At 43.2% G+C, this 20,688-nt stretch overlaps 1 protein-coding gene across 2 annotated transcripts in view; it reads left to right on the top strand.

The window, feature by feature from the left end:
• The first annotated feature begins 2,357 nt into the window (after positions 1 to 2,357).
• STK38 (serine/threonine kinase 38) overlaps positions 2,358 to 20,688 on the top strand; it is a 59,584-nt gene continuing 41,253 nt past the window's right edge. The window contains exons 1-2 of one of the 2 annotated variants that reach the window (XM_011986592.1): positions 2,358 to 2,678; positions 10,021 to 10,153. In XM_011986592.1, coding sequence (XP_011841982.1) covers positions 10,023 to 10,153 — 131 coding nt within the window. In that variant the 5' untranslated portion in view covers positions 2,358 to 2,678; positions 10,021 to 10,022. Of the gene's footprint in view, positions 2,679 to 10,017; positions 10,154 to 20,688 lie in introns of both variants that reach the window. The other variant, XM_011986593.1, reaches the window with a different exon arrangement.

Raw genomic sequence — 20,688 nt, 5'->3', positions numbered from 1 at the left:
GGTCATGCGCACCTTTGGTCCCAGCTACTCACGAGGTTGAGATGGGAGGATTGCTTGAGCCCAGGAGTTCGAGGCTGCAGTGAGCTACGATTGTGCCACTGCTCTCCAGTCTGGGTGACAGAGTGAGACCCTGTCTCAAAAAACAAACAAACAAACAAACACTGGGATGTGACAACATCAGAATTATGCAGGTCGGATCATTCTAATTTCTAACTCAGAGTCTGGGATGGGTATAAGTGATTTCAGTTGTGGTGGTGGTGACAGGAAAGGGATTCAGATGCTTGAGTGGCCAAAAAGAATGACAAATGTCCATTATAGTTACTGGAATCTTGGTAAAATGTCACCTTTTGGGTTCCTGCAGAAAGAGCAGCATAATTTGGCTGGGCTGTTTTAAGGAAAACTTTAGTGCTTATTTGAGTTGTGGTACAGATAAATTATATAGGAGGAGAAGGCCGGGTATGGTGGCTCACACCTGTAATCCCAGCACTTTGGGAGGCAGAGGCGGGCAGATGACGGGGTCAAGAGATTGAGAGCATCCTGGGCAACGTGGTGAAACCCCATCTCTACTAAAAATACAAAAAAAAGAAAAGAAAAGAAAAGAAAATTAGTTGAGCATGGTGGTGTGTGCCTGTAGTCCCAGCTACTCAGGAGGCTGAGGCAGGAGAATCGCTTGAGCCCAGCCCAGGAGGTGGAGGTTGCAGTGAACTGAGATCGCACCACTGCACTCCAGCCTGGTGACAGAGCAAGACTCTGTCACAAAACAAACAACAACAAAAACCCATATATATAGGAGGAGAGAAGAGAAAGTGAAATTCCTCTTCTGAAACTGGGAAAGCTCCAGGAGGAAGAGAAGGTTTGAGCTGGGCTTTGGAGGAAGGAAAGGGAAAAGGAGAAAGAACATTGGATTTGCAGACAGGAAATGGGGTTCCCCTCTTGGTTACTTGGCTTACTAGCCGTGGCAATTCAGGCAAGTCACTTAGCTTCTCTGAGTGTCAATTACTTTATCTGCAAAACCTCCTGTGTCACTGCCAAAGTGAGGACCTAGTGAGATGAAATAAGTGAAAGTTGTTTGTAAATTGTAAAGCATTATGCAAACATCTTGGACTATTATTAAAAGCTTAAGCATGGGTAGGACTTCGACAACAGGCATTTGGGGAGAAGGACCTCTGGGCAGAGAGAATGAAAGGCGAAGTGATTGATTGTTATGTATGTAGTGATTGACTGAGACAGGATCTCTTTCTGTTGCGCAGGCCGGGGTGCAGTGTCATGATCATGGCTCATAGCAGCCCTGAACTCCTGGGCTCAATCAGTCCTCCTGCTTCATCCTCCCCAGTAGGTGGGACCACAGGCGCATGCCACCATGCTGGCCAACTAAAAACATTTTTTTAGAGGTGGAGTCTCCTTATGTTGCCCAGATTGGTCTCAAACTCCTGGGCTCAAGCGATCCTCCCACCTGGACCTCCCAAAGTGCTGGAATTACAGGCACGACCCACGGTGCCTGGCCAGAAGTGATTTTTGTAAGAGGCTAGACAAAAGGAAACTGGGCTTTGAAGATGAAATGAATTAATGACTCGCAGCACATGCTTCCTTCTCTCCCTAGATGGCCCCTTTGCAGGCAGTGAGGGACCATGTCTCATTCCTCTTAGTTTCCAGGAGCCTGACACTTTGTAGTTGAGGGCGTTGTGCTCCATTCTCAAGAAACGAGGAGTGCCCAAAGGCCATGAAACTTGGGACCTCTTTACCCCCTAAAGTAGTACAGAATAAGAGTTGGGTGGCCTTGAAAAGCACATTCTTCTGTCCACACTGGGTCGCCCTCTGGGCAACCTCCCAAACCTATGAGAGCTCACCTTATCCCAGGTAAGGTCCTTACTTTGAGGAAGAGGAGGGGGGCCAAAGGCTCCAGCAGACCTGCTCTACACGGGGTAGGGGAGTAGGTGGCAACTATACAGGTGATAACATTTCATATAACTACACACACATACACACGCACATGACTGCATGCCAAACAGCTTAAATCCGAGTATGGTCTGTAATGAAGTTAATTGTATTGGTTTAGTTAACTGTATTGTGACAATGTCAATTTCCTGGCTTTCAGAATGTTGTATCTTATGAAAAATGTTGAGGTAAGCTGAGTGGGTGACGGTATACGGAACCTGTATATATTAATTTTGCAACTTCTTGTGAGTCCATAATTATTTCGAAGTAAAAAGTAAAATAAAAGAAAACAAGGGAACTTCCCCCTCAGCCCAGCCTACTTCGCGACCGCCCCACACTCACACATCTGGCCTCACCCAGGTCCCGCCAGCTCCAGGCAGGGGGTGAAGGGAGGGGCAAGGCGGGGCCACGCACGCGCAGTCCCTCAATCTCGGCCGCACCGGGAAGTCGCGCATGCGTAGTCTCGGCCCCGGGTTGCCGCTCCAGCCCGTCTCCGCGGCGGGGGACCGGGCTGCCTTGGCCCCTTAGCGCTCCCGTCTTTTCCGGCAGCTGGAACGCTTCCTGTTGTCCTCACCCGCAACAGCCCGTTGCCCCCTGTCTCAGAGACCCTCACGCGTCCCCTCCCGTCTTTGGCTCGTTGGCTGCCGCCGCCGGGGCTTCGCCAGCCTTCACGTCGAGACTACTGGCAGAAGGGGCGTCTGCGGCTCTCCGCCGCCCCCAGCCCTGCTTCTCCCGGGGCTCTGGTGAGTTGCTTGCTGCCGACGTCTTCACTCCATCCCAGGGTTCTTCCTTTATCTCCTCCTTCCCCAACCGCCGACTCCTCGGGCTTTCTCCTTCTCGCCGACGCCCTCTTTCAAGCCCTAACCTCTCAGCCTCTCGTCCCCTCTCCTCCCCTGTCCTCAGCCCTCTTCTTCCCCCGTCTCCAGATGCCCCTTGTTGGCCCTCCACATTTTCCCAGTCCCAGCCTCTCCACCCCGTCCTTTCTCTTTCTCCTTCTGCAGTTGGAGCGGGAGCCAGGCTCTCCTTTCCATGTTGCCACCTTTGTCTGCTCCCTGCCACCAGTCAGTCCCTCAGGGATCTCGGTCATCACCAGTTTTCATCTCCTTTTCCTTCTGGGGTCTGTGAACTGTAGTCTGAGGCAGAGATGTCGAAAGCCCCCTTGGGGTGTGGTATCTTTGAGTCGGCTCCTTTTTCCGTTAGTCTTAAGATGCTGGGCTTCAGATAAGCTTAAAATCACAGGAAAAGGCAGGGAAGTTTCTTAAGAAGAGAGTGGAAAAGCAACAGCCAGAGGAAAGGAAAAAGTCGATAAGGGCTGAGAGGAAAGTCTGTGTCAGAAAGCGGGCAGCACGGCCGGCAGAGAGACCAGATCTCTCAGTTCACTCTGAAACGACTAAAAGACACGGAGAGAAACTTGTTCTTTTTGAAATGCACCGAGGAGGGTTGGAGTGAAGTAGACCCTGAGTGTCTCCACCCTTTCAACTCACCCTGCCTCTGAATTAGCCAGGCAGTATATTTGGTTTCCCTAAACATAAAACAACCACCACTACGATAACAGACTCTCCTCCCCACCCTAAACGTTGGATACCAGCTTCCTCGTAAGAGGAGAGAACGCTATAGCAAACCATTTCATGTCCCAGCCCTGTCCCCCATCACACATAAACATCACACATAAACACCTCACGCTCGGAATGGCCATCAAAAATGGGTATTTTTCCTAGTTAATCTTTCTTAAGGTGCTAAGTGCATAGCACTGTGCATGAAATGGGGGACGAACATTAAAACAAGTATAAGACGTGGTGCTTGCTTTCTAGTGTAGGTAGGGATTACTGTTCAGTAGGATTTACAGTTCAGTGGGAGAAATTAGACATGCGGCTTAAGCAGTAATCTTAGCTTCAATGTTGAATCGTCCAAATGAAAGATAATGGGTTGTCAGCCGCAAAGAAATAAAGTCCAGATTGTTGCGAGAGGGTTATTTATAGTGATCATAGAGTACCATTGTAAAGTCAATCAGTTAGCCAGGCATAATCATATAGATTGAATCGCATAATGTTTTTCATTTGACTTCCTTTTGAGTTTGCAGGCCTTAGCCTGACTTTTATGAGGATCCGTTCCTTTTGTTAATTTCTAAAACTTTGAAGAATTTCTCAGCCACCTGTTATTTCCTAATTCTGCAGAGCTGAAGAATGAAACAAACAGGGCAAAGGCCTCCAATGGCTTCTAGGTCAGGGTAGGAAGGCTTGAATTATGGAAAGCCTGAGGGATAGTCCTGTCTTAAGAAAAGTTGGCCGACCCGTAAACCTATGAATTGCTATAGAGCAATATTAATTACATCTTTTGATTAAAGGATATTAGAATTAGGCTAAATTTTTAATATTACAATAGAGGAAGTGGAGGAGGGTTTAAAAGGTCAAAGGGAAGGAGAGTGCAATCTTTATCATTTTATTAGAAACTCTAAAAGTTGGAAAACACTCTGCTTAAGAATTTGTTGGTCTAATATTTGAGCATCTTTGAGTTCATTTATTGTCCTTTTGATCTTTTTAAAAGTTTAGGTAGTAATGCCAGCTACTTAAATTAGTCAAAACATTTTTGATATACCCATCAGTGTAAATGTAGTCTTTATTCTTTTTTTTTTTGAAAAGGATTGTCACTCTGCCACCCAGACTAGAGTGCAGTGGTGTGATCTTGGCTCACTGCAACCTCTGCCTCCAGGGTTCAAGCGATTCTCCTGTGTCAGCCTCCTAAGTAGCTGGGATTACAGGTGCCCGCCACCATGCCCGGCTTTTTTTTTTTTTTTTTTTTGTATCGTTAGTAGAGACGGGCTTTCACCATGTTGACCAAGCTGGTCTCCAACTGCTGACTTCAGGTGATCCACCTGCCTCGGCCTCCCAAAGTGCTGGGATTACAGGCATGAGCCTCTGTGTCCAGCCATCTTTAGCTTTGTTGACAACTAAAAATCATTAACTTGTTCAACTTACATTTATTAACTGCCTGTAATATGGATGGCACTGTGTGCCTTAGGGTTAGATATTAGCAGATTGTTGTGTTTTGTTCGTTGTTGTTGTTGTTGCTGTTTTTAAGACAGGTTCTTGCTCTGTCCCAGGCTGGAGTGCAGTGGCACAAACCGAACTCACTGAAACCTCTGCCTCTCCAGCTCAAGCAATCCTCCCACCTCAGCCTCCTGAGTAGCTGGGACTACGGGTGTGCGCTACCACACCTGGCCAATTTTTTGTATTTTTTTTGTAGAGATGGGTTTTGCCATGTTGCACAGACTGGTTTCAAGCAGTCTCCTACATCTCCCTCCCAAAGTGCTGGGATTACAGGCATGCACCAGTGCCCTGGCAAACTGTTACGTTTTTATGTTGAAGTAATTTCAGTTGTTAAAATGTAACTACATATATGTAATTTCTTCAGGAATTTTCAGACAAGGAAATACAAAACTCTCACTTGCTTTTGACATGTTTTTAGATCTGGTTTTTAAATTTCTTCACCAAACACACTTAGAGTGCATGTGGTTTTCATTGTGGGTGGAGGGGGTACAGGCTGACAAATAAGGAACCACACCCAAGCTTCACAAACCAAACAGAGGTTTTTTTTTTTTTTTTTTTTTTTTTTTTAAATCCTTTAGTGATACTGTAAAACATTTGAGTTTGCTTTGGTATTAGTTGAAACTTCCCCATAGAAAATAATGTGATATTTTACAGTAAGGTAGCTCTGAATACAGTGTCTTAAATTTGTTTTTACTGATCTTTTTGGCACATGATGAATCAAAATGTTTGACTCTCAAGTAGAGCCTTGGTTTTGAATCTCTGCTCTGAAGGGATTATTTATGTGATTTTTGTCTGAGTATCTTTTTAAATAATTGCTTTTTAAATAATTTTAAGGCTTTTTTGAACAAGTGTTTTATAAGCCTTAGTTTAATCCACAAAACAATTTAAAAAGCTACTAAGTATTAAGGGGAAAACCTTAAAGCTTTTCTTAAAATGCACTATCTTTGAAAATGGTCCTTGGCTGGGTGCGGTGGCTCATGCCCGTAATCCCAGCACTTTGGGAGGCCCAGGCAGGTGGATCATCTGAAGTCAGGAGTTCAAGACCAGCCTGGCCAACATATGGAAACCCCGTCTCTACTAAAAATTAGCTGGGGGTGATGGCATGTCCTAGTAGTCCCAGCTACTTGGGAGGCTGAGGCAGGAGAATCACTTGAACCCAGGAGGCGGAGGTTGCAGTGCACCGAGATTGTGTCACTGCACTCCAGCCTGGGCGACAGAGCGAGACTCCATCTCAAAAAAAAAAAGAAAGAAAAATGGCCCTTTGTCTCTCATGATTCTTTTTTGCCACAGTTGTGGGGGGTGGTAGAGACAGGGTCTTGCTATGTTGCCCAGGCTGGTCTTGAACTCCTGGGCTCTTGAACTCCTGGACTCAAATGATCTCCCTACCTCACCATCCCAAAGTGATGGGATTACAGACATGAACCACAGTGTTCAGCCTCTCCTAATTTTTACTCAGCTTTATATTAGGATGAAGAGACAGAGAAGTAGATCATGTGGGAGGTAGGAGTGGTAAAAATAAAATATTGAGCACTATTGGCTGGGTGCAGTGGCTCATGCCTATAATCCCAGCACTTTGGGAGGCTGAGGTGGGTGGATCACAAGGTCAGGAGGTCAAGACCATCCTGGCTAACACAGTGAAACCCCGTCTTTACTGAAAAATAGAAAAAATTAGCTGGGCATGGTGGCGGGCGCCTGTAGTCCCAGCTAGTTGGGAGGCTGAGGCAGGAGAATGGTGTGAACCGGGGAGGCAGAGCTCGCAGTGAGCCGAGATCACGCCACAGCACTCCAGCCTGGGTGGCAGAGCGGGACTCTATCTCAAAAAAAAAAAAAAAAAAATTGAGTGCTATTGCCAATGCTACAGTGAGTCAATGTTAGTGAACAGTTTGGCCAAGTGTGATAATACAGGTTAACTGAAATATCTGAAGGAAAATGAGATTTTATTTTATTTATTTATTTATTCTTTGAGACAGAGTCTCGCTCTGTCGCACAGGTGGAGAGCAGTGGCATGATCTCGGCTCACTGCTCTGCCTCGTGGGTTCAAGCAATTCTCCTGCCTCAGCCTCCCGAGTAGCTGGGATTACAGGCACCTGCCACGATGCCCGGCTAATTTTTGTATTTTTCATAGAGACAGTGTTTCACTGTGTTGGTCACGCTAGTCTCCAACTCCTGACCTCAGGTGATTCGCCTGCCTTGACCTCCCAAAGTGGTGGGATTACAGGCGTGAGCCACCGTGCTCAGCTGATTTTATCATTTATTTTTGAGACTGAGTTTCGCTGTGTAGCCCAGTCTGGAGGGCAGTGGCGTGATCTTGGCTCACTGCAACCTCTGCCTCCCAGTTCAAGCAATTCTGCCTTAGCCTCTGGAGTAGCTGGGACTACAGGCGTGCGCCACACAACTGGTTGAAAACGAGATTTTAAATTTAGGAAAAAAATATTCTATAACTTATCTAAACCCATTGCTGGTGTTTTTTTCTTGTGTAAAATGAGGAAGTTAAGATCTCTCGTTTTTAAGATATTGCTACTTCTACCACTAGAATTGTGATTCAGGTTTTTTTTGTCATATTGTTCCCTTTAAGACGTACATCTTTATTTTAACTTGTAAATTCAAATAAACGGCAAACATTTATCAAATACCTTAAGGCTGTGTCAGAGCATGTATGTATCAGTAGATTACCATTTTAATAATATATTTTTCATTTAACTGTGGATAAAGAGTTATTGGTAACAGTATATGCTGAAGGAAGAAAATACAGAAAAACATGGACTGGGTGCAGTGGTTCACGCCTGCAATCCCAGCACTTTGGGAGGCCAAGTTGGGCGGATCACTTGAGGTCAAGAGTTTGAGACCAGCCTGACCAGTGTGGTGAAACCCCGTCTCTACTGAAAATACAAAACAAAACAAACAAAAAAATTAGCTGGGCACGTTGGCTGGTGCCTGTAATCTTAGCTACTTGGGAGGCTGAGACATGAGAATCGCTTGAACCCGGAAGGCAGAGGTTGCAGTGAGCTGAGATTGCATCACTGTACTCCAGCCTGGGTGACAGAGTGAGACTCCACATCTCAAAAAAAAAAAAAGAAAAACATGGGAAAAGCACAAGCAAGAATAAAATTTTCTGTTTTCACTACCTACAGGTATGCCACTAATAACATTTTGATTATATTTTCTAATAATTATGTGCACATACAGTAAACACATAAAGAAAATTGAGATCGTGATATACATTCTGCTTTGTTATCTGTTCTGTTGACTTACAGTGGAAACATTTCCTCTGATGTTAACTATTTGGACATATTTTAATTGTCCACACATTATTTTATTGAAAGGCTTTTTCATACTGAGTTAATTCTGTTGTGTATATTCAAGTTATCACTAATTTTCCTTTGTGATTACAACGCTGCATTGAATCGCCTTGTGATGAATTTTTATGGGTCCTTGATTTCTTCAAGGTAGATTTTTAGATGGCAAAGAATTGTACTGTATGTGTACTATATGTATATGTATTTAGGTCTCACTATGTTGTCCAGGCTAGTCTTTTTTTTTTTTTGAGACGGAGTCTGGCTCTGTCGCCCAGCCTGGAGTGCAGTGGCACGATCTCAGCTCACTGCAAGCTCCGCCTCCCAGGTTCAGGCCATTCTCCTGCCTCAGCCTCCTGAGTAGCTGGAACTACAGGCGCCCACCACCACGCTGAGCTAATTTTTTGTATTTTTAGTAGAGACGGGGTTTCACCGTGGTCTCCATCTCCTGACCCCGTGATCCGCCCGCCTTGGCCTCCCAAAGTGCTGGGATTACAGGTGTGAGCCACCACACCTGGCCCAGGCTAGTCTTAAACTTGGGGATTCAAGCAGTCCTCTGTCTTGGCCTCCCAGGAAGCTGAGATTACAGGCGTGTGGTTTACTATATATTCTTAATTTACCTATATGGTATTGTGATCTTGTTCTCTTTTTAAAAATGCAATACGCACTTGCACTAATATGTTTTAAAGATATATCTGTGGGCCGGGCGCGGTGGCTCACGCCTGTAATTCCAGCACACTGGGAGGCTGAGGTGAGCAGATCACGAGGTCAGGAGATTGAGACCATCCTGGCTTAACATGGTGAAACCCTGTCTCTACTAAAAATACAAAAATTAGCTGGACGTGGTGGCGGGCACCTGTAGTCCCAGCTACTTGGGGATCCTGAGGCAGGAGAATGGTGTGAACATGAGAGGTGTAGGTTGCAGTGAGCAGAGATCATGCCACTGCACTCCAGCCTGGGCGAAAGAGCGAGACTCCGTCTTGAAAAGAAAGAAAGAAAGAGAGAGAGAGGGAGGGAGGAAGGGAGGGAGGCATATTTGTGTGGGCCGGGCGTGGTGGCTCACACTTGTAATCCGGCACTTTGGGAGGCCGAGGCCGGTGGATCACCTGAGGTCACGTGTTCAAGACCAACCTGACCAACATGGAGAAACCCCGTCTCTACTAAAAATACAAAATTAGCTGGGCATGGTGGCACATGCCTATAATCCCAGCTACTCGGGAAGCTGAGGTAGGAGAATCACTTGTTGTGGTGAGCCAAGATCATTGCATTGCACTCCAACCTGGGCAACAAGAGCAAAACTCCATCTCAAAAAGAAAAAGAAAAAAGATACATTTGTGTGACTTACAGGTACAGGTAGAGTTGCTTCTGGTTTTCTGGTTGTTGCATGGTATCTCCTATGCAGCCACAGCTCTTTATTTTCTTACTTAAGTGCCTCCAACTTCCCATAACACAAATTAAGGCATAGTGAACATCCTGTCTGTACTGAACATCCTGTGTATGTCTTTTTAGAAGCCTATGTGATGGTTTCTCTAGTCTTTATACCTAGAGGTGGGATTTCTGGGTCATACGGCAGTAATTTATATTTATTTTCACTAAGTATTCTCTTTGGCTTTTGTTTCATATTACCTGTTTGTCTTCCAGAAAACTTGCACCAAATTACATTCCTACCAATAAGGTAGGAGAGTGCACAATGGGTGGATTCTAACTCCAAATCTAATACCTGTTCTTTTCTTTGTTTCTAGCAGCCATGGCAATGACAGGCTCAACACCTTGCTCATCCATGAGTAACCACACAAAGGAAAGGGTGACAATGACCAAAGTGACACTGGAGAATTTTTATAGCAACCTTATCGCTCAACATGAAGAACGAGAAATGAGGTAAAGAATTTTGTTTGAAAAAATTGTGTCATGATTGTGGCATTCCTTTCTCATATTGTAAAACACTTATAATGCTGAAAGGAGACAAGAATAGTAGCAGCCTTATTATAGACTATCACAATGGAATGACAGTGATAGGGATTTTCAAAGTCCCTGCCATTAACCCACTTATGCCTACAAGTCAATAACATAAACTTCTATTGAAATCCAAGAAAAAAATGGTACTTGGGAGGTTGAGGTGGGAGGATTGCATTGGCCCAGGAATTTGAGGCCAGCCTGAGCAACAGTGAGAGTCTGTAGCTTAAAAAAAAAAAAAAAAAAAAAAGCCCAATCCTAGGAGTTAATTGTTAAGGCAGTGTGGTATAATGGAAGCCCTTTTGGAGTCAGACCTGGGTTTAGAGTCCTGCCAGTTTCATTGCATAGCTGTATGAAGCTCTAATAAGTTCCTTAGTCTCTCTGTGAATTGGTTCCCTCATCAGGAAAATGGGGTTAATACTACTTGCCTTGCAGGATTGCATTGGGGATTAGATATAACATATATGAGTATGTACCATAGTGTTTCACACATAGTAGTCACTTAGTTAATGGTTGTACTATCAGCTATGTTATTACTAATCTGGTGTATACTGTCCACTTGGTAACTCATTATTTATTTATTGTTTTTTTTTTTGAGATTGAATCTTACTCTGTTGCCCAGGCTGGAGTGCAATGGCATGATCTCAGCTCACTGCAGCCTCCACCTCCTGGGTTCAAGCGATTCTTGTGCCTCAGCCTCCTGAATAGCTGGGACTACAGGTGTGAGTCACGCAAAAATGCGTGGCTAATTTTTGTAGTTTTAGTAGAGACGCTTGGCCGTAACTCATAATTAAAAAAATTTTTTCCCAGCCGGGCGCGGTGGTTCTCGCCTGTAATTCCAGCACTTTAGGAGGCCGAGACGGGTGGATCACGAGGTCAGGAGATCGAGACCATCCTGGCTAACATGGTGAAACCCCGTCTCTACTAAAAATATAAAAAAATTAGCCGAGTGTGGTGGCGGGCACCTGTAGTCCCAGCTACTTGGGAGGCTGAGGCAGGACAATGGCGTGAAACCGGGAGGCGGAGCTTGCAGTGAGCCAAGATCAAGCCACTCCAGCCTGGGGACAGAGCGAGACTCCATCTCAAAAAAAAAAAATTTTTTTTCCCAATATTTTACTGTGAAAGTATTCAGAAGTACAGAAAACTTATAATAATTATACAGTGAATATATACATATATATCATTTAGAGTCTATAGTGATTATTTATGGTATTTGTTTAACTACATATCCATCTATCCATTCTTCTTGTATCTGTTCGTTAATCCATCTTAATTTCTTTTTTTTTTTTTTTTTTTTGAGACAGAGTCTTGTTCTGTCGCCCAGGCTGGAGTGTAGTGGCACAGTCTCGGCTCAATGCATCAATGCAACCTCTACCTCCTGGGTTCAAGCAATTCTCCTGCCTCAGCCTCCCAAGTAGCTGGGATTACAGGCATGCACCACCACGCCCAGCTAATTTTTGTATTTTTAATAGACAGGGTTTCACCGTGTTGGCCAGGGTGGTCTTGATCTCTTGACCTCGTGGTCTACCTGCTTTGGCCTCCCAAAGTGCTGGGATTATAGGTGTTAGCCACCGCGCCTGGCCAGTCCGTCTTAATTTTTGCCTCACTGCAAAGTATATTGTAGACATCAGTATACTTCTGAATATTTCTGCTTATATAACATTAACTAGAGTTCAATATTTATACTTTTTGGGGAAGGGTGTAAAATTTATATACAATGAAATTCACAAGTTGAGGGTTACCATTTTATGAGTTTTGACAAATGCATACACTTTTATAACTTAAACCTTTATCAAAACAGAGAGCATTACCTCTCCCAGAAAGTTTTCATGCCTCTTGGTTCTTCCATCTTAAACAACCACTGTTGTGATTTTATGTCTTTCTTTTTTTTTTTTTTTTTGAGACGAAGTCTCGCTCTGTCGCCCAGGCTGGAGTGCAGTGGCACGATCCTGGCTCACTGTAAGCTCTGCCTCCCGGGTTCATGCCATTCTCCCACCGCAACTTCCCAAGTAGCTAGGACTACAGGCGCCCACCACCATGCCCGGCTAATTTTGTTTTTGTATTATTAGTAAAGACGGGTTTTCACCGTGTTAGCCAGGATGGTCTCAATCTCTTGACCTCGTGATCCACCTGCCTTCACCTCTTAAAGTGCTGGGATTACAGGCGTGAGCCACCACGCCCGGCCATGATTTTGTTTCTATCATAGTTTTGCCTATTTCATGCAAGTGGAACACATAAATGGAAACGTAGTATGTACTTGTTTGAGCAAGGCATCTTTCATTTAGCAAAATGTTTTTGTTTTTGAGACAGGGTGTTGTTTTGTTGCCCAAGGTGGTGTGCAGTGGGACAATCATAGCTTACTGCAGCCTTGACCTCCCAGGCTCAATCGATCCTCCTGCCTCAGCCTCCCAAGTAGCTGGGACTATAGGTGCATGCCACCACGCTTGGCTAATTTTTAAATTTTTTTGTAGAGACAGGGTCTCACTTTGTTGTCCAGGCTGGTCTTGAACTCTGGGGTTCAAGTGATCCTCCCACCTTAGCCTCCCAAAGTGCTGGGACTACAAGTGTGAGTCACCACACCTGCCAGCGTAATGTTTTTGAGGTTCCTCTGTGTTGCTGTATGCATCAATAATTTGTTCCTTTTTATTGTTGGTACTGTACTGTCTTCTGACTATATCTTCTTAGTTTGTTTATCCATTCTCCTGTTGATAAACACCTGGGTTCTTTTCAATTTTTGGCTATTTTGAATAAACTTCTATGAACATTTTTGTACCAGTCTTGTGAACATTTGTTTTCAGTTCTCAGGTAAACATCTAGAGGTGGAATTTCTGAATCATATACATAGGTATATGTTTAGTTTTATAAGAAACTGCTAGACCTTTTTTCAAAATATTACTAATATATGAGAGTTCCAGTTACTTTACATTTTTGCTAACATTTGTGTTGTCAGTGTTTTAGTTATTTTGGTGGATGTGGATATTTAGTGATATCTCACTGTGATTTTTAGTTTGCATTTCCCTGATGACTAATGATGTGGAACATTTTTATGTACTTTTTGGCCATTTGTGCATCTTCCTTTGTGAAATGTTTGTTCAAATTTTTCGAGCATTTAAAGAAATTGAGTTGTCTTTGTTATTGAGTTGCAGGAGTTCTTTGTTTGTCCTACATATCAGACCTTTGTCATGTGTATGTTTCGTAAGTAATCTCTCCCAATCTGGCTTTCCTGCTCATGTTGTTAACAAAGTCTTTAGGCAAGCAGACATTTTAAATTTTGATGAAATAAAATTTGGCATTTTTTAAATGGTTATTGTATTCTGTGACCTTTCTAAAAAAACCTTTCCTCTTTTTAAAAAATTAACTAATTTGGGGCCAGGCATGGTGGCTCACACCTGTAATCCCAGCACTTTGGGAGGCCGAGGCGGGTGGATCATCTGAGGTTGGGAATTCGAGACCAACCTGACCAACATGGAGAAACCCCATCTCTACTAAAAATACAAAATTAGCTGGGTGTGGTGGTGGCGCATGCCTGTAATCTCAGCTACTCGGGAGGCTGAGGCAGGAGAATTGCTTGAGCCCGGGAGGTGGAGGTTGCGGTGAGACAAGATCACAGCATCGCACTTCAGCCTGGACAACAAGAGTGAAACTCAGTCTCAAAAAAAATAAAAGTAAAATTTAAAAAAACTCTAATTTTTTTTTAGAGTCAAGGTCTTGTTATATTGACCAGGCTGGTCTTGAACTCCTGTCCTCAAGCGATCCTCTCGCCGCAGCCTCCCAAAGTACTGGACTTACCAGGTGTTAGCTACTGTGCCTGGCCAGAAACCTTTATTTATCCCCAAGTCATAAGGATTTTCTCGTATGTTCCATTTTGGAAGTTTTTTAGGTTTAGTTTTTACATTTAGTTCTGTGATCCATATTGAATTAATAGGTGTGTATGATATGAGGTGGGGAGTTGAGATTGATTTTTATCCTTATAATATCCAGTTATTTTAGCACCATTTGTTGAAAAGATCTTCCCCCATGAGATTGCTTTGGCACTCTTCTTGAAAATCAACTGACATATAGATGTGAATTCATTTCTGGGCTTTCTTTTTCTGTCTCATTGATCTTTTTGTCTATCCTTTGCCAGTATCACCCTGTTTTGATTACTGTAGCTTTGTAGTAAGTTTTGAAGTCAGGTAATGTGTAAGTCCTCCAGCTTTGGTCATTTTATTTTAAGATTGCTTTGAATATTCTGTATTCTTTGCATTTTATTATAAATTTTAGAGTCATCTTATTCTACAGAAAAGCCCAATGGAATTATGTTGCTTTTTTTTTTTGAGACGAAGTCTTGCTCTGCTGCCAGGCTGGAGTGCAGTGGCGTGATCTCAGCTCTCTGCAACCTCTGCCTCCTGGGTTCAAGCGATTCTCCTGCCTCAGCCTCCCTAACAGCTGGGACTACAGGCACGTGCCACCACACCCAGCTAATTCTTGTATTTTTAGTAGAGATGGGGTTTCATCACGTTGGCCAGGATGGTCTTGACTTTGTGATCCACCTGCCTCGGCCTCCCAAAGTTTTGGGATTACAGGTATGAGCCACTGCACTCGGCCTGGAATTACTATTGGAATTATATTGACTCTGTAGATCAATTTGTGGAGAATCAACACCTTAACATTATTGAATCTTCTGTTATACAGACATTGCATATCTCTGTTTTTTTTTTGTTGTTGTTTGTTTTCTTGTTCGTTTGTTTGTTTGAGACGGAGTTTTGCTATTGCTGCCCAGGTTGGAGTGTAGTGTTGTGATCTCAGGTCACTACAACCTCCGCCTCCCAGGTTCAAGCAATTCTCCTGCTCCAGCCTCCTAAGTAGCTGGGACTACAGGCACCTGCCACCACCCCAGCTGATTTTTTGTATTTTTAATAGAGACGGGGTTTGCCCATGTTGGGCAGACTGGTCTCGAACTCCTGACCTCAGGTGATCCACTTGCCTTGGCCTCCCAAAGTGCTGGGATTGCAGGCATGAGCTACTGCGCCTGGCCCGTATCTCCATTTTTAAGGTCTTCTTTAGTTTTTCTCAACAGTGTTTTCGTAATTTTTAGTGTGTGCATCTTACATGTCTTGTTAATCTATTTCTAGTATTTGGGGGTTTTCTGGATGCTATTTAGAATTTCATTGTCCAGTTGTTTGCTGCTAGTATATAGACATATAACTGAGTTTTGTATATTGATCTTGTATTCTGTAAGTTTCTAATTATTCTAGGTTTTTTTTTTATTTGCATATTTAGAGTTTTCTATGTAAACAATCTTGTGATATTCAGGTAGAGACAGTTTTATTTCCTTTTCAATCTACTCACCTTTTTCCTTTTTCTTTTTCTTTTCTTTTTTTTTTTTTTTTGAGAGACAGTCTCGCTCGTCGCCCAGGCTGGAGTGCAGTGGCACGATCTTGGCTCACTGCAAGCTCTGCCTCCCAGGTTCATGACATTCTCTTGCGTCAGCCTCCTGAGTAGCTAGGACTGCAGGCGTCCGCCACCACGCCCGACTAATTTTTTGTATTTTTATAGAGATGGGGGTTCACCGTGTTAGCCAGGATGGTCTCGATCTCCTGACCTTGTGATCCACCCACCTCGGCCTCCCAAAGTGCTGGGATTATAGGCATGAGCCACCATGCCCGGCCTTTTTTTTTTTTTTTTTTTTTTTTCTTTTTTTTTTCTTTTTTGATTGCCTTAGGGCACTAGCTGGAAATTCCAGTAAAATGTTGAATAGAAGTAGTGGGAGTGGATATCTTTGTTTTCTTCTTGATTTCAAGCTAACGTGCTCACTGTTTTACCAAAGATGCCCTTTATAGGTTGAGGCAGTTTCCTTATGTTCTAATTTGGGTTTAAAAAATTTTTTTTGTTTTTTTAGAGACAGGGTCTTGCTTTAACCCAGCTTGGAGTGCAGTGGCACAATCATGGCTCACTGCAGCCTTGACCTCCTGAGCTCAGGTGATTCTCCCACCTCACCTTTCCAAGTAGCTGGGACTACAGGTATGTGCCACCACACCTGGCTAATTTTTTTTTACCTTTTTGTAGAGACAGGATATCACTATGTTGACCAGGCTTATCTTGAACTCCTGGCCTCAGGCAGTCCTCCTGCTTCAGCCTCACAAAATTTTGGGATTGGAAGTGTGAGCCACTGCGCTCAGCCCATGTTCCAATTTGGCTGAGAAGCTGAGAATTTTTATCATGAGTAGGTGTTGAATTTTTTCTTTTCATTATTATTTTTTTATTTTTGTCGTTTGTTTCGTTTTGATTGTTGTTTTTTTATGGGTGTTGAATTTTTTTCAAATGCTTTTTGAGCATCTTCATAATGGTCATATTGTTTTTCTCCTTTATTCTTTTAATATGGTGAGTTACATGGACTGATTTTTGAATGTTAGACTAACTTTACATTTCAGGGGTAAAAACCTTGATGACGTTGTATTATCTCCTTTATGTTGCTGGGTCGATATGCTAATATTTTGATAAGGATCTTTGCAATCCTGTTCTTCATGAGGGTGTAAATGATAATTTACATGGGATATATAATTTGACCTTAAATATGCAGTTCTGTATGTGGAATAGTCAGATATTTTATGCTTGGTGGTGGCTAGCTGCTGTTCACTGGAGTAAACAAGTGTCTGCACACTGTCCCGTGTTAGGATCATGGGGAATTCAAACGTAAATCTGTACAGGATATCTTTAGGCAGGTGAAACCTGTGGAGGTAGTTATTTCAGATACAGTCACTTCTTGAAATCATAGCTACTGGGGTAGTAATTACAAAGCAAATGTTTATGAGTTTTGATTTAGCCACTTGTTTGGTAATAGTCCTCTGGGTTTTATCCTACTGGTTCTGCCCTGGCTATGGTTTATTATTGGTATGTATCACATTCTGCAGGAACAAGATGATGTATGGTTTTGTTTACATTATTAATAAATGATACATTGTGATTAACACTAAGATTGTACCCCAAAATGAGCAGACAGCAGTGCTTTGCATTCTTTGGATTCTCAAGATAGAAAAGCCGTCTAAAAGTTTCAGTGGTTCCAGAAGCAGAGAGGGTTATATAAAAATAAACAAAATTAAAAAAATACAGCATTGGAGGCCGGGCGCAGTGGCTCACGCCTGTAATCCCAGTACTTTGGGAGGCCGAGGTGGGTGGATCACGAGGCAGGAGATCAAGACCATCCTGGCTAACATGGTGAAACCCTGCCTCTACTAAAAATGTAAAAAGTAGCCGGGTGTGGAGGTGGGTGCCCCCCAAGTAGTCCCAGCTACTTGGGGGTCTGAGGCAGGAGAATGGCGTGAACCCGGGAGGCGGAGCTTGCAGTGAGCCAAGATCGCGCCACTGCACTCAAGACTGAACGACAGAGCGAGACTCCATCTCAAAAAACAAACAAACAAATAAAAAAGCATTGGTGGTTTTGCTTTTTTTGAAAGACCAAATTAATAAAAAGACAGAAGAGAATGTTAGATATTTAAGAGGGTTAGAATGTTTGTTTTTAGTTGTTTATAAAAGTGCCATTATTTTTTATTAAAGAATAGTAAGCCACGTGTGGTGGTGTGCACCTGTAGTTCTAACTACTCAGAAGGCTGAGGTGGGAGGATCTCTTGAGCTCAGGAGTTTGAGGCTGCAGTGAGCTATGATTGTGTCACTGCACTCAAGCTTGGGCAACTGAACAAGACACCGTCTATCTCTTTAAGAAAACAACAATGCACTAGTACTTTGAGCCTTTCAGAATTAATATATCCTTGTAGATCTTTTTTGTTGAGTACCCTCTTTTTTTTTTTTTGAGATGGAGTCTCACTCTGGCACAGGCTGGAGGGCAGTGGTGCCATCTTGGCTTACTGCAACCTCCCGGGTTCAAGCGATTCTCCTGCCTCAGCCTTCTGAGTAGCTGGGATTACAGGAGCGCGCCACCACTCCGGGCTAATTTTTGTATTTTCGTGTTGTTTTTGAGACGGAGTTTCACTCTTTTGCCCAGGCTAGAATGCAATAGCATAATCTCTGCCTCCTGGGTTCAAGCGATTGTCCTGCCTCAGCCTCCCATGTAGCTGGGATTACAGACATGGACTACCATGCCTGGCTAATTTTTGTATTTTTAGTAGAAGCGGGGTTTCGCCATGTTGGCCAGTCTGGTCTTGAATTCCTGACCTGAGGTGATCCGCCCGCCTCATCTTCCCAGAGTGTGTGAGCCACAGTGCTTGGCCTAATTTTTGTATTTTTAGTAGAAGCGGGGTTTCGCCATGTTGGCCAGTCTGGTCTTGAATTCCTGACCTGAGGTGATCCGCCCGCCTCATCTTCCCAGAGTGTGTGAGCCACAGTGCTTGGCCTAATTTTTGTATTTTTAGTAGAGATGAGGTTTCACCATGTTGGCCAAGCTGGTCTTGAATTCCTTACCTCAAGTGATCCACCCGCCTTGGTCTCCCAAAGTGCTGGGTTTACAGGTGTGAGCCATCATGCCCAGCCAGAACCCTCTTTTTTGTATGAACTGCTAGTTGGTTTTGGATTTACTGATACAGCTCAATAAAACTTTCAGGCTTTATTGTTCCTAGAAAAATTTTTAAAAAGGGATTGACAAGAATTACCTCAGAAGTAAACTAAGAAGCTTTTTTTTTTTTTTTTTTTAAATTTTATTTTACAGATAAGGTCTTACTGTGTCACCCAGGCTGGAGTGCAGTGATGCGATCATGGCTCACTGCAGCTTCAAACTCCTGGGCTCAAGCCATCCTCCACCTCCCAGAGTGCTGGGATTACAGGCATGAGCCATGATTGTCTGGCCTGAGTTTGCAAGCTTTTTAATGTTCTGGAGGGACACATTGCGGGACCTTGATAAATAAACAGTTTTAGTGATATGAGACAATTGATAATGAAGAGTTAATATATGATGGAGATTTGAAATAATAAGTTTTGGGCTAGCAAATTTTGAGACCAAGTTGTAATACAAATCTTCATTTTTTTTCTTTTGTGTCTTGTCTAGGTGCCTTTAAAATATCTGTTATTCCTAGCATTGCTGTGCAACTCTTGCCCTGTTCCGTCATAGTAGAACACTAGGTTATAGTTGAAGCAAAGGACTTACTGCAGGGGGATATGTGTCCAAAGCCCAGAGATAGAAGAAAGAGTAAAATTCATCTGGGAATTGTTTCCTGTATAAACATAAAATATGAGAACTTTGAGCAGTTTCATAGAAACACTATAGCAGCTTCTATAGATTGGTTTAAAAATAATTAAACCCCCTGAATCTAGTGTCCATCACACAGTGCTACGGAATGCCACCTGATGGTCTATTAATACCACTGTTAGATCATAAGCACTCAGTAGGGCAAGTGCATCTGCTATATTCCTTCAGTCTGTGTTTTGCCTTCAATGGCAGCCTCGGTTGTGACCTTTTCGAGGAGCAGCAGCTCTCCTTGTATTCGTTCTGTATGTGATCCTAGGTACCTAGTAGGTATTGACAGTTGTCTACTTATTCATTAAAAAATAATGTTTTAGATAATTCATAGCAGTTTGAAATCAAATCTGAGGAAACAGGCATTTCCTTTTACAAAATATTTTCAGTTGTTTCTTTTCTTCATGAATACTGTTTAGGTGGGTTAATTAAAACCACAAACACCTAATTTAATAAATAACAATGGTAAGCTTTTTTCTCCCCAAATCAAATAGTCTTTCATACATTTTACTGAGAACTTCTATGTTCTGCAACTCCTCTTAGATTTTCTCATCTATGTTTTCTTAACTGTAGAAATTCCTCGTTTGGTCTTATCTAATACTAAGTAGAGATATGTGATTATTATTAGTGATCCCGTGTCAGCTTTATTTGCCTCAAGAATGAGTAAGTCCAGACCTCCTAATGGTCTTCACTGAGCAGATATCAGTCAAACCAGAGTGTAGAATTGAAGTAATTTGTGGAGATTTTAAAGAATCTGTGTAGTGTTAATTTTAGGGTATTTCTGGCTGGGTGCAGGGGCTCACACCTGTAATCCCAGCACTTTGGTAGGCCGAGGTGGGTGGATCACTTGAGGTCAGGGGCTCAAGACCAGCCTGGGCAACATGATGAAACCCCGTGTCTACTAAAAATACAAAAATTAGCCGGACATGGTGGCATATGCCTGTAATCCCAGCTACTAGGGAGGTTGAGGCACAAGAATCACCTGAACCCAGGAGGCAGAGGTTGCAGTGAGCCAAGATCGTGTCCTGCACTCCAGCCTGGGTGACAGAGCCGGACTCTTGTCTCCAAAAAAAAAGAAAAAAAGGAAAAAGGCCGGGTGTGGTTGCTCACGCCTGTAATCCCTGTACTTTCAGAGGCCGAGGTGGGTGAATCACTTGAGGTCAGGAGTTCAAGACCATACTGGCCAACATGGTGAGACCCCATCTCTACTAAAAACACAAAAATTAGCTGGACATGGTGGTGGGCACTTGTAATCCCAGCTATTCAGGAGGCTGAGGCAGGAGAATCACTTGTA

This window comes from Mandrillus leucophaeus, unplaced genomic scaffold, assembly GCF_000951045.1.
Source record: "Mandrillus leucophaeus isolate KB7577 unplaced genomic scaffold, Mleu.le_1.0 Scaffold3, whole genome shotgun sequence".
NCBI classification, from domain to species: Eukaryota; Metazoa; Chordata; class Mammalia; order Primates; family Cercopithecidae; genus Mandrillus; species Mandrillus leucophaeus.
Note: the sequence above shows the minus strand (reverse complement) of the source record. Positions and strands in the feature narration are given on the sequence as shown.